This window comes from Poecilia mexicana, unplaced genomic scaffold, assembly GCF_051168715.1.
Source record: "Poecilia mexicana isolate PSO_F unplaced genomic scaffold, ASM5116871v1 scaffold_10, whole genome shotgun sequence".
NCBI lineage: Eukaryota > Metazoa > Chordata > Actinopteri > Cyprinodontiformes > Poeciliidae > Poecilia > Poecilia mexicana.
The window spans coordinates 3,829,693-3,852,669 of NW_028263379.1; the positions used below are offsets into that span (position 1 = coordinate 3,829,693).

The 22,977-nt window shown below is 45.4% G+C and overlaps 1 protein-coding gene across 1 annotated transcript; it reads left to right on the forward strand.

Moving 5' to 3' along the window:
• Positions 1-1,412: 1,412 nt before the first annotated feature.
• On the forward strand, positions 1,413-21,071 carry tgfbi (transforming growth factor, beta-induced). Its single transcript, XM_014995652.2, has 17 exons — positions 1,413-1,707; positions 3,678-3,776; positions 16,459-16,523; positions 16,595-16,752; positions 16,822-16,986; positions 18,058-18,204; positions 18,282-18,423; positions 18,492-18,704; positions 18,968-19,105; positions 19,184-19,326; positions 19,491-19,627; positions 19,692-19,822; positions 20,225-20,349; positions 20,419-20,521; positions 20,593-20,642; positions 20,711-20,735; positions 20,804-21,071. The coding sequence occupies exons 1-17, from the start codon at positions 1,595-1,597 to the stop codon at positions 20,863-20,865; spliced, it is 2,016 nt and encodes a 671-aa protein (XP_014851138.2). The 5' UTR covers positions 1,413-1,594; the 3' UTR covers positions 20,866-21,071.
• The last annotated feature ends 1,906 nt before the right edge of the window (positions 21,072-22,977 follow it).

Consider the following 22,977-nt stretch of genomic DNA (forward strand, 5'->3'; position numbering starts at 1 on the left):
TTATTTACATTAAATGTCCTGCAATCCAGAACAAAATGGCTCCAAACGTTTGTTATGAATTATTGCAACATAAATGAACTGAAAACGAGAAGGAAGATTTTCTGTTTTTGTTTAATCATCAAAATTTGAAATGAAGAAGTTCAGGAACTCCACATGGTTCTGCTTTCATTCCTGTCAGAAGGAACCGGATCAAGTTTGATTTTCAGACCAACAGATTCTCTCATCCTGGAATCTCCTGGATTCTCCTGGATCAGGACTCAGACTCTTGGTCTGCTGATCCTGATCAAATCACAGCTGTTAGTTTTCAGATGATTCGTCATATTTATAAACCGATTGTGGGGCTTCTCCTGCTGCTGACCCTTGACCTCTGAGAAACCTGGCCGTGTGCACAAAGCAGCTCTGTGTCCCACACACACACACACACACACACACACACACACACACACTCTCCTGGTGCTGCAGAGGAAGCTCTAACTGGAAACAGATTGAGGTGGAGACGCCCAGTCCCAGTTCATTAACTGGGACTGGTCTGTTCCCAGTTCTGGTTTCCATCAGACTGATGATGATGATGATGATGATGATGATGATGATGACAAAGCTCTGATTCATTTCTGTTTGGTTCCGAGCCGGTGATAAATTAATCGCATTTTAAATCAGGAACATTTTCAATTCCAAAAGATTTTCAGCTGTTAAATCAGATAAACTGAGCTGAACATCAGAGACGTTTCAGTTTCTAATGTTTTTCAGGTTCCAGAAACTTCCTTCAGAGTTTCAGGAAGTCCTGGTCATTCAATGTGGAACGTGGATGCTAGCACTGGCATTAGCTGCTATATGGTTAGCATTCAGATGCTATTTTATGCTAGCACAGCTTCACTAATATGCTAACTGCTTTTAGCACAGCTTGAACTCAACAACAGTTGTTTCCAGCATCCAATCAGATCTTGTCAAAGCAGAAATTAGCCGAGAAAAGCACTTCCTGCTGTTAGTGGATTAGCATTAGCTGTGCGTCAGCTTTACGGTCGTATCAGAAACGTGAATAGAAAGGTTCTGGATCCGGAGTTCGGTTAGTCCAGACTAAAAGGTTCCAGTTCAACGTTCAGGTTCTTCACTGGGAACCAGTTCATTCACCCCCCTGCAGCGGGGCGAATGAACTGGGGGTCAGAGGACCTGACCTTTGACACCCCCCCCCATCATGTTCTTTGTGATGAAGTCTCTTCACAGCCATGATGTTTGGTTGCCATGATAACACCTGCTGAGTCCACAGTTTCGACAGAACCTCCGGGTCATCAGAACCTGACCGGCTGATGAGTTTTAGGTGCAGTGAAGCCCCGCCCCCTCCGCTGGCCACGCCCCTTCGGTTTTCCAGCTTTGTTTGGAAAAGGAAGGTCCCAGTCAGAGTTGTGAAAGTTCGGTTCTGATCCAGGCTGAGGTCAGAACTTTAACTGGGTCTCTGCCCCTCCTCCAGGCTTTCCACCTCCTCTTCCTCCCCCGGCCCCCTCCCTCTGCTCCTCCTCCTCAGGCAGCAGCAGAACCTTGGGAGCAGAGCAGCAGGACGGTTCGGACGGTACCAGGAGTTGGACTCTTTTTAGTTGAGATGAAGTCGTGGTTGCTGGTTTCGGTTCTGGCCATGGTTCTGGCCATGTGCGGGTCCCGGTCTCCGTACCAGACGGTTCTGCAGCACAGCCGGATCCGAGGCCGGCAGCAGGGGTGAGTGTCCGAACCGAACCGAACCGCTCAGAGTTCTGCTCCAAGACCTGACAAACGGTTACTTTAAGCGCATCAGAGACAGAAGTTCTTCTGGGTCCGAGCAGGAAAAGTTCTGCAGAACTTGTCCAGGTCCGGACATCTGGACCTGCAGGGCGCCCTCTGCTGGACGCTCAGGATAATGGAGCAGGACAATGACGTTGTACTGAAGTATCACGAGTATTACTGTAGCAGTGAAACCTACAGCAGGTCAGTACTACTCGGTACCGGAGGTTCTGCCAGAACCGTCTCAGTTTAAGGTGACCCAGTTAGTTACAGAGGGAGTCTGAGTTCATATGAACCGGTTCTTTTAAAGTGGACTGAGTCTCATAAAGGTGGAATCAGGTCATTTAAGGTTGACCCAGTTGGTACTGACCCAGTTGAGGTTCTGGACCGGGTGATTTAAAGCTGCAGTTTGTAACTTTTCTAGTCTGTGATCAGATCTCTGCTTGTAGCTACAGTCTTAGAGCTGTCAGTCACCCTTGTGTATGCGCTGCTCATCCCTCCCCATTTCTGTCTGCTGCTACAGTCTGCCATAAATGCTAGGCTAGTTAGCATAGCCTCAGATGAGGCAGATAAACAGTTTTCCTGTGATGGTAATCAGTGGTGGAAAGTACTTCGTTACTGTACTTAAGTACAATTTTCATGTATCTGTACTTTACTTAAGTAGATTTAATAATGGATACTTTCTACTTTTACTCCACTACATTTTACAGTAAGTATCTGTACTTTCTACTGCACTACATTTCTAGAGAACTGTCGCGTTTCTCGTTACATCCAAGTCTCATTTGTGAAGTTCAGGGTCTTAAGGTGGCGCCGTAAAATCGGAGCAGTAACGTGACTTAGTGTCTGTTGTCACCCATCGCCTCCACCTTTACTCGCGCGCGGAGCTCCAGACATGCGCAGTGGTTTCCTCTGAGCGGGAGAAGATGTCTAACTAATCGATAATAACTGCATAAATCATAAGATATGGCGACATGTAAAACCAGCAGCGCTTCGCTTTCACAGACGGTGGGACTTTGTCCAACTTTTAGCGTCACTTGGAAGGAAAGCTTAAAGAAAGGTAAGATCTGTGGACGTGATGCTAGCAAAGCTAGCTGTACAGAGACACATGTTGCATCTGCGATGAAAAAAAGTTGTCACTCATGCGCTGAATTATTGGGTGGAGGTGTTGACTGAGGTGTTCATATATGGTACAACACCGCGGTAAAGCCAGCCGGCTCTGACTCCAGCCGGCCCAGCACACAATATACAAGTGCGCGGTAGCTCAAGACATTATGGTACACCCATTTACGTGCTGCTTTACACATCAGATCTAGTTGCAACTTTCTGGTTCTGTTCTAGAGGTGCCCCTCTGTCACCCAGAAGTGGTAGCAGTCTTTGGAAACAGAGAGTTTCTCAGCAATGGGCACGGCAACTTAGGGGAAAAATATAAAAAATGACTTTTTTGATAGGCTTTTATTTTGAAATTACACATCAGATCTAGTTCCAACTTTCTGATATATATATATATATATATATATATATATATATATATATATATATATATAGTATTAGTTTTGTATTAGTTTCTCAGCATATATTATTTTCTGTTTGCAAATGCTGCGGCTTGATTTGAGTAGCTCAAACATGGACCGGATGTGCGCTTTTATTGTGAAAGCAGCACGTAAATGGGTGTACCATAATGTCTTGAGCTACCGCGCACTTGTATATTGTGTGCTGGGCCGGCTGGAGTCAGAGCCGGCTAGCTTTACCGCGGTGGGACACCGCTGTGACCACAGTGCAATATAGTGATATGACATTGCAGTTTAAGGAGGAATGAACACAAACCGGCTGACCTGCTGGTTCAGTCTGTGACCAGAGCTGCATTCCTCCTTAAATGAAGCTGTAGAGGTTCTGACCCGGCTGACATCTGTTTGGGTTTTCTGTTTCAGGCCCAACGTCTGCGCCATGCAGCAGATCAAAGGAACCAACAGGAAGTACTTCACCAACTGCAAGCAGTGGTACCACCGCAAGATCTGCGGCAAACCGACGTGAGTCACTGAGTGAAACTAGACTGAGTGGTTTCAGTTCAACTGGAACCATCCGGGCCGGGCGGCTCGGTCAGCTCAGGACGCTGAACGCAGCCTAACCGCATCAGGACGGAAACAAACAGGAAGTGAGGTTTTTGTTTGCAGGAAGTGGACAGCTGAAGCAGCCTTTAGCGGAGTCTGACTGCAGTTTGTCACCCGGTTCTGTGTGGATGGGGAGTCGGAGCAGGAGTGGTGGGGTTGGGGTGTGATGGGTTCACTGACTCAGGCTCCTTTCATCACTTCATTGCTTAGGTTTGTGGTCTGTCTTCTTCTGCTGCATGTCGGATAAAATGCGATGTTCGACCTGCAGGCGCTGCGGAGCCTGTCGCATACGGACCTGGTTTACTTCCAGATACGGGTGGAAACTTCAGAATTGCGTCGTCCAGTCTGCCATGTAAAGTCGGAAGTAAGTCGCATTTGGGGGAATAAAATGCATTGTTCAAATCAGATTTTTTTTTTGCCCAAATGAGACTTTTATCCGACTGTTTTCATGTCAGGCTGAACGGCGTTAAAAGTCATACTTTGGTGAAATGTGGGATTGGTTTCCTGTGTGAGATTAGCTGCTGGTGCCAGTAGCTGGCCTGCAGTACCAGGACATGCCACCAGGTGTCACCTGTCCAGGTGTTTCTGTTACCTGACTCCAACTGTCTGGATGAGCTGGACTCTTTTTAGTCGAGATGAAGTCGTGGTTGCTGGTTTCCTGGATTCATGAAAACTGTCTGGACTCCGAGGGAACGAGCCGCCATCATTTTCCAGATTGTTCTGGAGGCTTTCTAGAAGCTAGAGGGATAATGGGGTCTCAGGGGGAATTCTGGGTAATTGGTTGAATCAGACTGGTTCTGGATTTGGCTGGACCAGACTGGGTCAGACTGGACCAGGCTGTTGTCCTGTGCAGGTTGAGGTGAAGCCATCAGTATTTCTCCCAGACAGCGTCTGGGCGATGGAAGCCGTCATAAAGAGCCCAATGTTTCCAAACAGGAAATGGGATTTATTCCTCCGGGAGTGTCGTAGCGCTGCAGGTTTATGTTGGAGCCAGTTCAGAGCTCCCGGCCAGATTCCTCTGCTGGATGTTCCTGGAAACGGAGCAGCTGAGTTACTGCGCCTCGCTCTGTTTGGATCCACAGCAGACACCTTGTTTAGAACAAACGGGAGCCGGTTTTCTGTCTGGACGGATAATCAGGACCAGCTGTTGCCACGGCGCTGATCTCCATCTGTGGACGCTTAGTGCCTCCAGACGCCGATGGCACTGAGCTAACGAGCTGCAGCCGCAGAGAGCCGGCCCGGTTCAGGAAGCTCACCTGAACCCCAGGTTCTCTTTCCCAGATTTCCCCTCTGGTCAAAGGAGATGAAGAAAAACATCTGAGTGACTTTGGGTCAAACCCACCAAGGTCCAAAACCAGCAGGTCAAACATCCCAACTCAGAGCCAGTAGAGCCGCATGTTCCTGATATTAGCATTAGCATGCTAACCCTCAGCCTGGATGTTTTTCCACATTTACCATCTGCCATTTGAAGATGGCTGCCATTTTTTAAGATGGCAGCCATTTTGAGCCTTTTAGACCAGTTATCAAGAAATGTTTCCCATCTTCATGACTTGGACGAACTTTTTGTCTCGTCATGTTCATGAAACGTTAAAGTGATAAAACGCAGCAGAATCAGAAACTGAGGATTTTACTATTAGTGAGATGAGAGACAGACGACTTCATGGTTAGCATTAGCTTCTGCTAACATTTATGTATTTAGTGGTTTAGCAAATTAGTGGTTAGTGAAGCTAACTATTTGGGTTCTTCCTCTCACTCCGGGTTCTCTGGCTGTCTCGGATGCCTGTAGGTTCTTCTCTCAGAGAAAATGAATTTTATGAGTCCAGTCGGCCGGTTCTGCTTCATGGTGGAAGTTCTGATACGATTCATTCAGTTGGGTAGAACTGAGACCGAGTTCTACCCAACCCGGATCAGAACCAGCAGCTGCTGAAGTAATCAATGGATGAGTTTCTCTGATGCTGAGACATTAGAAATATTTTGGAGCTGGTAGAAGGCCCACTTTTGAACCGTGTTTATGAGCCTCTGAAGGGCCAGGTCAGAGGTCAGCCTGATCTCTGGTTTCAGCTGGGACAACTGAAGCTGTTCTGACTCTAGATCTATAACTCTAGATTGCTAATCTAATAACATCAGTTTAGGGCTGAAACGATTCCTTGAGTGATTAGAGTGCCTCGATTATTAAAATCCCTTGAGGAAAATGGATCTGCCTCAAAGCCTCGTTAAATTATGTTTTATTATTTGGCGCACCGTGTTCCGCCCGGGTCGTTATTTGTGGTGCGTAGCGATGTCACTTCCGCCGCCTATGAGTTGTTTCTTGCTAGCAGCATGACGTTGAATTTTCCAGTGTTTTGTCAGGTTTTGGGGGACAAATAAACAGTTAAATTGTGTGGCGCGATGCTTGGAGCACGTCAGTTTTTCTGCTTTCCGAACCGCGTCGTCAAACTGGGATGGGGGAGAGATTGGATTACTCAATTAATTCTAAAAAAAAAAAATCCTATCCACCTTATTCCTAGCCCCCTGAGGCTTGGCGTGATTTATGGGCGCGACTTCCGCTGCTAACCGGAACCACCATTTGTTTACATGTTAGCAACTTGCTAACCGACTTTCCACAGAGGATTTATGCTATAAAATATGTGGGAACTCCAGCTATCACAGCTTATATATGTGGCAATATTGTTTTACCACTACCTGCAGCTAATGCGGGGAGGGATGGCGACTCGAAGAAATGGGCCCAAATAACACGCACTAGCATAGTTAGCTACTTCACTGACTCAGTTGCAGATCCGGGTTTTCTTCCCTTGGCTTTCTATCCACACAATGAAAAGAGCACACATAAAGCATCTTGGGTTCTGTCTTTCAGTTTAGAATTTTTAGCCAAATTCTTTTTGTTTCCTTATCTGTCGGTAGGCAATGAAAACTGCCGCCTTTGTTTTGGAACCACGTTCAAGACACACCTGCTGCTGCAGCCACAAATTAAACTTGGTCTGATTATTAAAGTACAGCCACGAACAGCACAACAGTTACCCGAGCTCCGAAAGGGCACCTTACGACACTTTCCAGTGGTAAGTTGCTCTCTGTAACAGGTTAAAGTGTGATTCGGTTCGGTTCTGGTCCAGTGGGGAGATTCTCCATATTACGGTCTGGAGGTTCTGACGGATTAAATAAACCTAGATATTTTATTTTGTTTTTGTAGTTCTGGTGTTTTACACCGTCAGCGCTAACAGCAGCTCAGACTCTGACCAGATTCTCCGCTTTTCTCTTTATTCCTGTCAGCTCTTCAGAGAAACGAGCTGCTAGCAGCGCTGCTAATTCACGGTCATTACTACAAAACTTAACGATCGTGTTCCTGTCGCTCCCCACATTAAACTCACAGTTACGATCCTCTGTACTGAGCAGCTCTCTGACAGCAGACGGCGTATCCGTGAACAAGTTTAACTAAATATTGTATTATAACCGAAAAGAGAGACGCAACTTCTATCATGAATTAGCAAAACACCCTACAAATGGACTATACGCCACGGACTTCGTTTTAGCACTTCCGCATTTTTTTTGCCACCTAAACTGGTTCCGGTGCACAGGCATGTTAACAGTGGCTCCACGGTCCCTGCAGGACCATTAATGATGGTTTTAGAATTATTCAGACGTCCTGAAACGCTCCAAGAACGACAAAGGATTTAAACTGGATGTTTCAAATTTCACAATAACTTTGGAGGTAAGTTGGTAAATCTTTTGTATTCACCATAATGGCTCATGTCTGACGTAGCTAACAGGGACAACCTTACAAAGATAACGTTCAGTGGTTTTATTATCTGTGCAGTGTGCAATCTACATATCTATGCTATATAGATAGATATATACTATAAACATATATAGATATATCTATCTATCAATATATATAGTTCCCAACCAGTAGCTATCAGTCGAATCTGAAGTTAGCTTCCGAATGTAGCATTTAAATGGGGAAATAGCTAAAGGGCGATTACACTTAAGTTTTCACTATCTTGAGCTTTTTTAATGTGTTGTACTTTAAAAACTATAACACCTAGTCATTTCAAACCTAACTAGATTATTATGCACTAACAGCAGAATAAATAAAACATTTGTGAAACCTTCTAATTGATTTGTGAAATTTGTAAAATGTCAATGATAAATTTCAGAACGTTTTTTGCATCTGGAACGCATCAGATCTGATTTATCAAATTGGCATTATTTGTTATTTTAACTTTGTTTTATTTCTTTTTTATATCTTTATTATAGCTGGAGTTGGATTAGGGTTCTGTTTGGTGGCTTTCTGGAGGGAGAGATCGGCTGAGCTAATGCTGCCAACAACTTTTCTCCTGCTATTAACTGTTTGCTTTTCTTTATATAGAAAGTATTTCTATCAGTTGCTCTTTTTCCGTTTTGTTTACAGTATTTGCTCCATTGTTTTTATTTTTACCTTAATGCTTACCTGGTCAGGTGAGGTGGAAATGTACATCTTCTTGATTACTGACAAATGTCAGAACCACATGGACTGAGCTGGTTAGTCAGATCAATCTGAATCTTTATTTCTCATTAAAACGACTTCTTGTAATTTTAAGACATTGTTATAAAATTACATCTTTATTCTGCTGTAACGATGACTAAATTCTTGCAATTAAAATTTCTTGTATCCTGACCGTAATGCTCCTTCATACAACTCACAGAACAGATGATTGAAATAAAGGCACTTTGTGAAAGTATTTTCTGTGATTTTATTATAGAAATTGAGGGCAGGAGGAATAGATTAAAATCAAATCTGGCATAAAATAATCTCTTGTCATATCCACCTTTATTCAGTAAATTGAATTATATGACTAACTGCATATTAACATTCACATTTCTTTGCTGGTATTACCCAAATGTGTTGCATTTTAACATCTCACTTGAATTCCTGATCTACATGCAAATACTTGATATAATGTAAACACTAAGAAAAGAGAAAAAAAGGTTTGTGAAATGTAGAGTATTACAAATGAGATTAAATTTTATTGTAGGCACAAACAGGATAACAAAATGACAAATGTTAGATTTGTCAGTGAATATATAATATACTTCTTAGCTCAGACATCAGACTTGTTTGCCTTTATTGGTGATGAAAACTCGTCATTCTGGAGGAGAGGAAGAGCGGCTCAGCCCCGTCCAGGATGACTGCAGTGTCAGGGTAGCCAATAAAGTCTGCAGGTAGATTTTTGCATATCTGGTCCTAATTTAACCAAGTACTGTAAATAAAAAGTTAGTCCACGTTGTGATGATCCGTGGACTGATGGACGCCGTCAGCAGGTCCAGGTGCTTGGGTCCAATGGAAAGGTAATCGGGACAGAAGCTCAATCGTGGCTCAGAAACACGAGGTGTTGCGATGCAAACCTGAAAAATGAAAAACAAAAAAACTAATAAGTGTTCATATTTAGCTAAAACTAATAAATCCTCAGCTCTTTTTGAGAGTTTTGCTTGAAAATAAATTGACAATATCACAGGAAATTAAATGTAAATGTTTAAGTGAAACAGTTCCTGTATCACAATTAAAGAAACTCCAAAAAATGTTTCAGAGGTGTAATAACGCTGAAGTTAGAGTAAAAATAAACTGAAATATTTACTACTTAGAAAATGCATGTTACCATTTGAATATTCTTTTGAAAGTATGAAGCTGAAATGAATTTAAGCTACTAGCAGACGCAGCACAGGGTTTGCCTATTATCTGTACCAACAGTAAAACAAAACATGCATATCAGAGGCATTAGTTTATAAAAGTCCAAGCAAACCTAAATTTACCATTTTGAAAACAAAAAGCAGTGGGAGGATGTAACTTCATAACCTCATTTTCTAAGCAGAATCTCAGAAAAACTGTGAAAAAATAAGTTCCGTCTGTGTAACGCAAGAAAAGATTAAAGCAGCCAAGTGGAAAAATTCACTCTAACGTGGATTATAATCATGAAACAAACAACAAAGGTAGATGTCATATTTTTGGGATTCGGGAAATGCATTGTAACAGTCATTATGCTGTTTGGTTCCTAGAGATGAGTAGGTATCACCGCAAGGGGGCGCCTACTCCCTTTGTTGTACTATTGTACAGAAGAAGAACTAGTCTTCCATTTTGTTGTAGAAGAGAACATAGGTGACGATGAGGTGCAGAGCGGTAAAGTAACGTTACTTTTCTCATGTATGGAAATATAATGCTTAATGGGCTCTTTGCACCTAAGGCGTTGACGTCACATCTCCAGGAGCTAATGCGGCTCACTTTTTTCCGCTTTCAGTTACCATGACTGGTAGAAAAGACTAAGTCGTATTTCAGCAATACTATTAACATTGTCGTCTTCCTAATATAATGGGCTTTTAAGTTTTCGTTAATTTCCAAGCGATCCTGAATTAAGAAGATGGCTTGTAAATATCTGTCGCTACCAGCTAACGCCGCACAGCAAAGTTTGCAGCCTTCACTTCACTCCGGATCAGCCTAAAACTACCGGGGATACGGATGGTAAATAAAGGAGCCTCCCTGAGTTATTTCCATGGAATCACTTCTATATTCAGCCTGAAAGAGTTTATGGGAACGAGAGAGCAGACCAGAGCCAGACAGCCGAGCGGCTGATCCGCCTGTACATCCTGCTGTAAACACCGTCCTATCTGAGCTCTTCACAAGAAACATGCAAAGGTAATAAAACGAAATAACACGGAGACATGAAGCAACACGGTCATATTTTTCTAAAAGCAGCAACTTTGAACCTGAACAGCTGAACCAGATCTCTGACACCAGAGCTGCGCTACTGTCAAGCTATGAGGCTTGTTGTGCCTCGTCAGGCTTCGGAAGCTAAAAGCCCGAACCGGAACCGAACCCCGTTAGTCTGTGACACTAACGACAATAAACACACATAATATACTTGAAAATAAGATAAATACATTGTCCGTTAGAATGTTTAGATACTTAAATAGCACATTTTACAAGAACAATGTCCGAGAATATTGCCTACTAGCATAAGCTAAGGTTAATGTTAGCCCAAAGTTTAAGTAAAACTCACCTTCGTGTCAGTGAATGTATAACGAGGCGAACATCTAAAACCTTTCTCCAGCTGACTTGTTGGGGCTTCGGATCGATGTACAGACCTTGGCCAAGCCCTGCAGCACCTAATGTAAATGATATTTGTATTGGATCGGAAACAATCGAGCCGCTTTACCCCGAACGCGGAAGCTGAGGTGCAAAGAGCCCACACCGTGGAGATCTGGCTTTACGTGGAAGAAGTTAAATAAACTGAAAGTGTGGAATACTTCAAAAGTGCGTCCTGTTGTTTTGGGTTAGAGTGGCTAACCACCACTGCTAACTCCTTCTCCAACCTCTCGCCGCACCGTCACAACGTGATTCTTTACCATTTGTACCACTTGTTCCGGGGATTTTTCATGTGGATCAGTGACACTAATACGGCTGTAAAGCGAAGGTTTTGGACCTTAATCTGACCGACTACCTGTGTGGTTTGGATCGTGTTGCTCGGTGTTGGTGGAACAGAAAAACTGAATAATGTTCAGGCTGAAGCGTTGCTGCTCTCGGAGGGGCTAGTCGCTCCGACTGCATGTTAAATGTATTTTATATAATTGTCATATAAATAAAAGCTAAAGAGTTGCCTAAAAATAATTTAATACTCCGTATAACACAGTGGTTTCCAAACATTTTCTCCTTCACAGGTGGAAACCCAGCGCGAGCGTCGTAGCGCTCATGTTGCGTTTAAAGGCGGCTCGGAAAAACAGGTTACAACATGTTAACAACGGATTAAACAGTTTTAACTGCTGATAAAAGTGACAGAGGACACAGATATGGGAAGTGTGGAAGCCTCTACTGTATCAAATTGACATAGGAATAACAGAGAGTTGGCCATTCTAAGGTTAAAACCCAGCGCATAGTGTTCATGTTTTGTTTTTCATCCAGACGGCTTCCCGCGCCCCCCTTGCAATGACACGGTGTTCTGTCAGATCAGCATACATTGTCAGATAGTCATACGCTTAGCTCAGTCATGTATATGCAGTCATTACCATATGATTTTATTTAATCAACAACATAGAATCATGACGTAGATCATCATACACTTTGTTATTAACAGTTGTATGGCATCCTGACTTAGCAGTTAATGAGTTTTACACGGCGTGTGTTGTAGTTGACTGCAGCTGCAGCCAGACCTGCTTTAAATACACTTTGATACCACGACGCATGTATATCTATATAGTTATCATATTATATGATAATATTAAAAATTTAATGATTTATTTTCGTCATAACTTGTTGCGTATGCTGAACTGACAACTCCACTGACGGTCGGACTTCTTAATGCGCATGCGCGGGCATGCGCGGGCATGCGTACTAACTGCATGTATGCTATCCTGACAGCGTATGGCTATCTGACAGAACAACGGCGCCCCACAGTTTGGGAACCTCTGCTATAACACAAACACATCAACACACACACACTGACTGAGCTTGTGCCGAATCACTGCCTCTGTTCTCAGCCCGTTCCCGTAGCAGTGGATTTCCTCCCTCATTATTTTCCAACAACAAATATTTCCAGTGAACGAAGCGTACAGCTCCTTTTAACTTCCATCTTCCATTTCTGACGCTGGATCTTCAATATCCTCAAGTTTGAAATGGCAGGCAGCTACAAGCCGTGTGTTAGCTGTAGTGGCTAAGTTTTGGCTACAGTCCGCTGTCGCCTTGATAAGGCAATGGATGGTACCGGCTAATTACTGGACACAACAGCACACCACAAAACCCAGTTGTTGTACCAGTAGCTCACAGATATTTTAACTTTTGCGTCTTTTTCATGGTACAGATCTTGCAGCTTTGGCTAAAAAAAATAGGAGCCAGCAGGACCCGGAAACAATCTATGTGGCGAAAATTTAAACGGAAATACGGCACCACTACTCGTGGCATATAGGCTATTCAGATCTGAAGTGGAATAAACATTTTGGAAGATACAACCATAGACAAAAGAATAGACGCCTCATGGACCGCTCCTATGGGCTCTTTGCACCTACAGCGTTGACGTCACATCTGCATGAGCCAACGCGGCTCACTTGTTTCCGCTTTGAGTTACCATGACAGCTAGAAAAGACGAAGTCGTATTTCAGACACAAAAAAAGCAATACTATGAACATTGTTGTCTTCCTAATATAATGGGCTTTTAAGCTTTCATTAATTTCCAAACAATCTTGAATTAAGAAGATGGTGGCTTGTAAATATCCGTCGCTACCAGTTAAAGCTAACGCCGCACAGCAAAGTTTGCAGCCTTCACTCCGGATCAGCTTCTTCAGCCTAAAACTACCGGAGGGAGACGGATGGTGAATAAAGGAGCCTCCTGAGTTATTTCCATGGAGTCACTTCTGTATTCAGCCTGAAAGAGCGAATGAATTTATGAGTTGATGGGAACCAGAGAGCAGACCAGAGCCAGACAGCCGAGCAACTGACACCATGACTCTGTACCAACCAGGGTGCTGTGGTGGCACAGGGGTAGAGCACAATCCACATGAGGAGGACTTGGTCCTCCTTCGCAGGTTTGATGCCCAACCTGATGACCTTAGCTGCAGGTCTTCCTCTCTGTCATTGACCACTTTCCTGAATAACTATGCTCAACTAAAGGCTGCCTCAGCTAAAAAAAAAAACTTTGAAAAAATAGATCCTTTATTAACTTATTTCTTCATTTGAAGTAAACTAAATGATTTGAGTAACACTGACTTAAGTTGGATAAACTTCACTGAATTGCTTGTTACCAATTGAAGCAGTTCAATTAAGTTGGTTCAACTAATTTCTTTTTAGAGTGTGTTACGACTGGCTCAAGGTCATAACAAAACGGGACACCATGCAGTGGTTAAAGTGCATACAAATGAATATTTATTAACAAAAACAACAATGGATTGTGGATATCAGTATCCGTGGTGTAATGGAAATGCTTGGATGTGTTTGAGTGCATATGGAAGTGTTGAAGTGCAAAAACAAAGACAAACACAAATGTGCAAAAAGGAGGGGAGCTGAGGCCTGGCAACAAAACGCCACAAGCGTCAAGCAGCAGAGTGGAGGCCGAAGGCCACCCAGAAGACGGAGACAGCCAGGTTCAAGTACTCTGCGCTCCAAATGAACAAATCAGCAGCACCTGTAAAGGGGAGGAGCACGAAGACCTGCAACCCAGGCCCACAAGGCCCAGGGCCGTAACAAGTGTAATATATATTAATCATCGGCTGTTTTCCAGCTTCAGAGGTTCAGCAGCTGAGGTCCATCCGTGCTGCAGTGAATCCGTCTCTCTTTATAGATTTCTCCCTCTTCTTCCTCACATCGTGTCTTTAGGAAACCTTCAAAACAAAAACGGAAGATTTAGGATGTATCTTACTTTGACAGAGTGAAAGAATATAAATAATAGTCTTTACCACCTGTGTAAACTTTGCTGATCAATGTTATAACATTTATAAGTTTTTAATATATGTTACATTGTTTAATCTCTCGTGTCAGATAATCTTAGCCAATGAATAATTAATTTATTTAGTGTTACGACCAGTCTAGGGGGAGCCAGGTCGCAACATGAAGGATCCATCCTCCTCTGATCTCAGCAACCGACACACACAAAATTGATCAGTTGATAATTATTTATTTTAAAAAGATGTATTTGATAAAGATGTTCCCACTGGAGTACTTGACTTCAGAGTGAGCTATCGCCGAAAACAACAAACAAAAGGAAACTACCTAAATAGTAACAGAAACTTACCTAATCGAAAGCAAATAAACCAAAAGACAAAAACTTACCTTCCTAACTAAGAAAAACATGAGAAAACTAAGGAAACATAAACGGCAGCTCACTCCTACACTCCAGAACTCCAACACAGACAAACAAAGGAAAGGGGTGTGGCCGGTGGAGACAAGTCGAGGATGGAACACAGGAAGTCCGCTTCAGCAGCCTTTATATCCGTCACCTCCGGAAAGCAGCCAATAGGACATCTCCGTCGTCTTCTTTGAACCAATCAGGGACGGGCACCTGCACACTCATCATTTAATAATTGACTTTACGCCGTCAGTCGTAACATTAGATGTACAGAATCTCAGTCAGCCTTCATAGCGGGGCTGAACCCGTATTACACCAAGCACTGTAGCTAATATTAGCTGGTATCTCCCGGTGGACATAAATACAGTAAAGTAATATTCTAATCACAATATATACACAATAATATGTCCATCTTACTTGTGAAATGTTGTCTGTGGAGCCCTCACATTAATAATCCATCGACCAGAACAACAATATCCCTCAGTGCTGAGGCATCTTCTGCTGTTTTGGTTGAGCAAAGTAGGAGGGACGACCGCTCCAAGATGGCCGCCGTATTTCCTGCGCCGGAGCGGCCAATGCGGGTCTACTCTTATAGTATGTCTATGGGGAAATACCGCTACTTCCGGTGGGAGTTGGAAGTAAAACTCATAATCGTTTCCCCAGTCAACCTCCCAGGAATAAGGTGGATGGACGACTCGATTACTAAGATTCTTTTACAACTTTCATGTTCAGAAAGTTTTGACACCCCACAGGTTGATCTGTTCAATGATTAGATGGGTCAAAGGTCAGGTCATCTGGTGACAGTGATGTAGAGCTGTGCATTATCTGTGTTGCCATGGTAACTGATCTGTTGGACAGGAGGGATCCCAGGATTGAACATTGAACCTCACATGATTTCTACAGATCCTCCAGGGAACATGGGGATTATTTTTCTTTTGTGTTCCCTCGCAATAATCTACTGATCAGTTCATGCGGCATAACTGAATCCTGTAAGCCTTTGTTACGGGCCGCCGTACTTTCTGCTTTAACACAAGGTTATGTAAAGTTTTTCCATGTATGTTAATATCTTGTTGTGAAATATCAGACGTTTTATGTCTTTTAGTATAGAAAGGCACCACAAACCTGATATAAACAGAAACTTTCCGTAAGTAAAGAAATAAAAATACATCCAAACTATTTGAACTGTTTCTGAGTTATTATCGCAGGGCAGTCAGTCATCTAATTGTGTCTCTGTTGTTTCTGAATGGTTTGAAGGGCCGTTTCCATGTGGTTTCATCTCAACATTAACAGACATAAACATCCAGACAATAATCAACTTTTTTTGCACCAGAGAGTTAATAATAATAAACATGTTTTCACTGAGGCTCTGCAAGAGCCATATGAATTAAACCAGTAATTATTTTAGGAGCACGTGGCTTTGACACCTGGGTGTGTCGATGTGACGTCACCAGGTATGAGTGGAAGGTGACTGGCTCTGTGTGTCTGAGGAAGCGGCATAGTTTGGCCTGGTTGGTCTGTGTCCTTGTAAAGTTTGAAGCATGATAATCATGACAGAAAAAAAAAAGTGGCCTGGAGATGATTGACACTCGGACAGATGAGATTCCCCGAGTTAACCCAGTGCGGCCCTCTACCACCATTTTGGCTCTTTAAATATACATATTTAAAATGTTAAATTGACATTCGTGACTGTATACAAGTAGATCAGCAAATACTGCAGTAAGCATATTGAAGGGAACGCAAAAGAAAAATGTCCCCATGTCACCTGGAGGGCTCCATAGATTTCTGTTGCTCCGTCTCCTCCGCAGCGTCATCACCTACGAATGCTGTCCAGGTTACGAGAAGCTTCCCGGAGAGAAGGGCTGCCCTGCCGGTACGTCATGTGACCTCTGACCTCACCTGTGTTCTGCAGCACGGTGAAGTTCTGACGGCGTTCTGTTGCAGCGCTGCCTCTGGTGAACATCTACAGCACTCTGGGCACGGTGGGCGCCTCCACCACCCAGATGTACTCGGACCGAGCCCGGCTGAGGGAGGAGGTGGAGGGGCCGGGCAGCTTCACCTTCTTCGCTCCCAGCAACGAGGCGTGGGCCGCCCTGCCCGCGGTCAGTATGGGCCTCACGGGGTCGCCGGGGGTCAACGCCGCCCGCGCTCACTCTGTCGTCCCGTTGCAGGAGATCCTGGACGCTCTGGTGAGCAACGTGAACATCGAGCTGCTGAACGCGCTGCACTACCACATGGTGAACCGCCGGCTGACCTCCGAGGAGCTGAAACACGGATCGTCCTTCTCCTCCATGTACCAGGACTCGCACGTCCACATCCACCACTACAGCAACGGGGTGAGCAAGATCAGCTCTCTGGATGCAGCTACACAGCTAAGAAACTAGCAGCGCTAACGCTAAAGCGCTAACCACAAACAGTAGTTCTGCTAACGCTAAAGCATGAGTCAAATATTAGCACTAACATGGGATTTAGCAGAAGCTAATGCTAAACTACTAATTTCAACCATGTTGATATCCATCATGAGTCAATGACATGTTCTGTGGCAGAGTATATCGCCCTCTACAGACTGAAACGTGTCATTGCACCACTCCTCTCTGGTTGGCGCTTCAGGAAGTGATTCTGGATCAGAACTTTCTGTCCTGGTTTCAGTTTCATAGCTGTTGAATTTTGCTCACCACAGCAGGGCTCCAGTAAACACGAAGCAATGAAAACCATTTGCTGCACTGCAAAAAATGTGAAAATTACTTGAACAGATCAAAGCTGTTTTATTTGGAATGAAAAATTGTGACCGTAATCACACAGAACTTTATATTCCAGAGTTTACTATCCTCAATTAATACATAAATATCTTCAGGCAAGTTTAGCTAAAACCTTTAAATTATATCTGACCTTTAAACGCTACATCCCTCAGGCTGCAGTTTAGTTAGACGATCATATTGTGTTCATGTTTGTTTTCTTCTTTTCTGCCTGTTTTATTTTATCCCTGCATATTTCTTGTTTTAGTGAGGACAGGAAATGGAACAGCTGCGTAAAAACACTTCAGAATAAGAGCATGAATATAAACATCTTAATTACTTGAAGAATTGTAAAGAAAACTTCCACACAGACGCTGAACTTTATTCAGCTGAAAGTTTATAGAGCAGCCAAGTAAATTAGTGCTGTAAAAATTAGCTTAATGGAAGCTAAGTGCGCTAAATCGCTAACTAGCAAAAGTGCTAAAAGATCCTTGGCTCTGCTGTTCGTGGGTTATCAGATGTTTTCCCTCAGCGGGTTAGTGCTGTGACGTTTCCTGACAGTCACAGCGCTCTGCGTGATGATGTCACTTCCTGTCTGAGCGGCTGCAGCAGACGGTTCCTCTGTAGCGGTCCGTCTGCGGTGGATCTGACCGGCAGGTTGTCGTCTCTCAGATCGTGACGGTGAACTGCGCCCGCCTCATCAAACCCGACCAGCATGCCACCAACGGCATCGTCCATGTCATCGACCGCGTCATCACCGCCGTGTCCAGCGACATGCAGTCCATCGTTGACGTTGACGACGATCTGGAGACGCTCCGCGTGAGTAAAGCCTTCAGGGAATTCCTGGTGTGATGATGAACATGCATTCTGACATCACTTCCTGTCTACGCTTGCAGGCGGCATTCGCAGCTGCGGGGCTGAGCACCCTGCTGGAGAGTCCGGGTCAGTACACCGTCTTCGCTCCCACCAACGACGCCTTCGCCAAGATTCCTCGGGAGACCCTGAACCGCATCCTGGGAGACCCCGTAGCTCTGAAAGGTGTCCGTCTCTGTGCCTGATGGTAACCCAGTGTCTCCGGGCGCTGCTGACCTCTCGCTGACCTCCAGACCTGCTGAACTACCACATCCTGAAGCAGCTGCAGTGCGCCGAGTCCATCGTGTCGGGAACGTCCGTGGAGACGCTGCAGGGCGCGGCGCTGGAGGTCGGCTGCGACGGCGACCAGATGACCCTGAACGGGAACGCCATCGTCACCAAGAAGGACCAGCTGGGAACCAACGGCGTCATCCACTACATCAGCCAGCTGCTCATCCCAGACTCAGGTACCGGTTCTGGTTCTGGACCAGCTGCTCAGCTCTTGAACACACTCACTCAGGACAGGGGGCCCAAACTGAGGCTCGGGGGCCACTTCTGGCCCCAAGGAGGATTTTATTGGTTGATCAGATGCAGATGGAAACTTTTCGTTGTTAAATTATAACAGGAACAGTTGAGATGAAATATTCATGATTTTATAACCAATCAAAGTTGAACTGTCAGGGTTCTGGTCTGGTTCTGGTCCGGTTCTGAAGCCCTGCTTACCCTGCAGCTAAAACTCTGCTGGAGCTGGCAGAGGACTCGTCCGTTTCCACGGCGACCAGGCTGTTTGTGGACGCCGGCCTGTCGTCCCACCTGACGGGCTCGGAGGCGCTAACCATGCTAGCGCCGCTAAACGACGCCTTCAAAGGTAACGAGGCAGCTGGAGGCTGACCAGGTCACCTGGTGAACAGGTGAGGTGACCACTTCCTGCCGCCTTGTCCAACAGAAAGCGTGACGATGACCCCTGACCTCCGGGCGCTGATGAAGAACCACCTGCTGAAGCAGCAGCTGTCCTCCAAGGCGCTGTACCACGGCCAGCAGCTGCAGACGCTGGGCGGCCTCACGCTGCGCGTCTTCGTCTACAGGAACGTAAGAACGGGGTCAGAGGTCACGGCCTCGTCAGCTGGAGAACCTGATGGAGATAACCTGAAAGTTTATCGTTAAAACGAGAAACAAAATGTCGCATTTAAATCTTGTTAATACATAAAACCTGAACCGTGAATGTTCTGGTTCTGATGGTCCATCCTCTCCAGAACCTCTGCATCGAGAACGCCTGCATCGCGGCTCATGACAGAACCGGCCGCTTCGCCACCATGTTCACGCTGGACAAGGTTCTGGCTCCACCCACCGGGACGCTGATGGACGTCCTGAAGGCCGACGAGCGCTTCAGGTGAGCGTCGGACAACGGGTCGCCCCGGTTCTGACCCGCTCTGACCCGGTGCGTCCTCTTCCAGCCAGCTGGTCGGCGCCATCCAGACGGCCGGCATGACGGAGCTGCTCCACCAGCAGGGGGCGCTCACCTTCTTCGCTCCCACCAACGAGGCGTTCAGGGCCCTGCCGCCGGCCGAGCTCAGCCGGCTGCTCAGTGAGTGTGGAGGTTCTGACCCGGGTTCTGGTCCAGAATCAGAACCTTTTTGGGTCAGGAAAAAAATTGATCGATTATTGGCACCTCCTGAAGTTTTTTATACAGTTTTATAAATTCATAAAAAGATAAAATTCCTTATTAAATATTTTATTGCCTGAAAGTCAAAAACATGTCGATCATTTGAGAAAAGCTAAAGATCTGTTATTGATTACCTGATTGATTATTGGACAGTAAAATGTGATGAACCAGACGAGTTCCCTGCAGGGGGCGCTCCTGCTGCTCCATGTTTATCCCTGACACTATAATCAGGAGGCCTCATGGTCGCCATGGAGACAGATCATTAGGCCCGGCACAACCAGGAAGTGGCCGGCTGCAGCAGCCAATCAGCCTCTGTCTCTGCAGGAAACGCCGATCAGCTGGCGGCCATCTTGCGGCTTCACCTGGGGGAGGGGCTGCTGGTGAGCGGGGGGGTCAGCTCCCACACCCGCCTGGCGCCGCTGCAGGGCGACAAGCTGGAGCTGGGCGTGGTCAGTGCCGCCGCCGCCTGATTGGCCGCTGGGCGACCTGTGGCTGCGCTGACCGTGTCTCTGTTGCAGAGGAACTTCACCGTCTACGTCAACAAGGTTCCTGTGGCCGACGCCGACCTGATGGCCACCAATGGAGTCGTCCACGCCGTCAATGCCTTCATCAGGCCTCTGGGTAAGCCCCGCCCCTCCTCAGGGTAAGCACCGCCCCCTCCTGAGGTTCTGACCCGGCTGTTTCTGTCGCAGCTCCGAAGGCGGACCGGGAGCAGGCGGACGGACCGGCGGCTGCAACTCCAGTAAGAAACCAGTAACCAACCAGTAAACCGGTTGATGGTTCCAGTCTGACCTTTGCCCTCTGTTGCAGGTCGACTCCCAGAGGTTCAGGAACGGTGAGAGACGGTTCTCCAGCTAATGGACCCGGTACTGGTTCTGGTCCTGACTGTGTTTGTCTCCACAGACGACTTGTTTGAGCGGGTTCTGATGAGCCGCTCCAGCAGAACCATGAACCGGCACCAGTGAGGGGCGGGGCTTCCAGCAGAACCACTTCCTGCTTCCTGTTTGCTGTAGAACCAGTTTGATTCTGTGAAATCCAACTCAGATCTTCTGTAAAGTGTGTCGTCCTGCAGCATGTCGGCAGGTCCCAGTCCGGACCCGGAACCGGACCAGAACCGGACCGGACCGGACTCACATTTGTAAAATAAAGCCTAGAGTGATGCTCCTCTTCATCAGTTCTTCATCCCTGAACCTGAACAGAGTCCTGGTTATGATAATTATAATATATAATAACATTGAGGTGAATGCTGGCGATCACAGCCGGCCTTAGGCCTCCAGGCCAGCAGGGGGCCCTACAGAGTCTTTGGTTTCCTCACCAGTAAACATGTCAGAGCGAGTTTTGCTCTTTATTTGAAGTCAAGGGAAGAATAAGTTCTTCATTTTCCATGTTTTGTATTAAACTTTAGGATTCAAATTAATGTAAAAACAGTAAAATATTACAGTTGATATTGTTTGATGATTACATGAGTGGAGTTGTAGCCGAACCAATTCGTCCTGACTCATTCATGCTGAAAACAGGAAGGTGCGGGGCCATAGACATGGTATAAGGATTGTTGTTGCACAACACCTCCCCCCCCCTTCTCTCTCTCTACTTCCTCTTCTGAGAGGAGGGAGATGTTGCTCCCAGCTCTCTGTCTAACGGGTGAATTGAGTTTCCTAAATCTGCCGAGATTTACCCTACCCAGAACTGAAGTAAACTCTGTTTAAGCTGGGTGCGAGAAAGACTAGCCTGGTTTCTAACGACCTCCATCCAGATGTCCCACCCTTTTTCACCCTGTGAACTAGCCAGATAGAGCAGCCCAGAATCAGCTAGTTTCACAGAGCACACCTGTTAACGGTCGCTCTTTCTCTTATTACAACTTGCACTTGTTATTGAACCAGGTTGGTTTTAGTGACTCGGGCGAGTCCCAAGGGTGTTGTTTTACTTTTGGCTAAAAGCAACCTATAAAACATTTTCCACCTTCTCCTCCCAGAATCAAACTTCATAGCTATTTTACAACCATCAAAGAACTTTAAGGTGACTCATTAACTGAATGTCCACAACATCTTTTAGATTTTCTTAATGCTAATTATTTTATTAGTAAGGCAGTTTTGCAAGGGTCAGTACAGCTTAAATCAGTAGCAGAAATAATCAAATAAGTAAAATCCATAATCTAGCCTATCTCTCCCTAATGCTGACACTGTGAACTAAAAAGGAAAACTCTGAGAGAGACGGATGGTGTTTGGCATTTTGAACCCCAGAACTGGCCTGATGATGAAAAAGGTGTTGCAGCAGCAGGAGGCTCCCAGTACAGGAAGAGTACTGAGTCAGAGCGGCAGGTCTCGGGCCTCAGGGTGACTTCCTCATGCGCGTAGCGGCCCTCTCCTTCTTGTCTTGCAGCTCTGTAGCTCCTTTCTCTTCGTCTCACGATCTTTCTGGTCCATGGAGATGTAGATGAGCTGGTCTCATGGAAGGAACACACCAGTTCTTCCTCTTTGCCTTTGTTCTTTATCTTTGTCTTTATCTTCATCTTTGCCTTGGTCTTTGTCTTTGGGGTCCTGAACCCAGCTGATGAGAGAAGTGCGATTTGAAGCCACATGTTGCGGGGCTAACGGGTTGGTCCCCATGTGCAGAACAGTCTTCGGCTCTGTGGCTCCGGCTCTTCTTCAGCTGCAGAGTTCTTTGTCCATCTCAATCTTGGCTCGAAGCTGCCTGAAGGATCCAACCAAAGATTCCTCTTTTGCCTTCACCTTATATAGGATATCCCCACCCTTTTTGGGGGCATTGGCATTAGCTAGCTTTGCTGCTGTGCCTGTCTCATTGGCTGACTGCTTGGACCGATGCTCTCATATCCATCACCATCTTTGGACATTATCACCTGATGTCTGTACTAATGTCCCAAGTTGCTCAACAGCCCTCTTGTGTCTAACCTGTTCTTATGAAAGTTAAGGTTTCACAATAAGGGCTTGGTTACCTCCGCTCTCCCATCAGTTCCTCTTCCTCCCTGACCTTTCACCTACCATCTACCTCCAACACAACATCAGTGACCTTTAGTTACAGTTACACATTTCACCACATTTCAAGTTCAATGTCAAAAT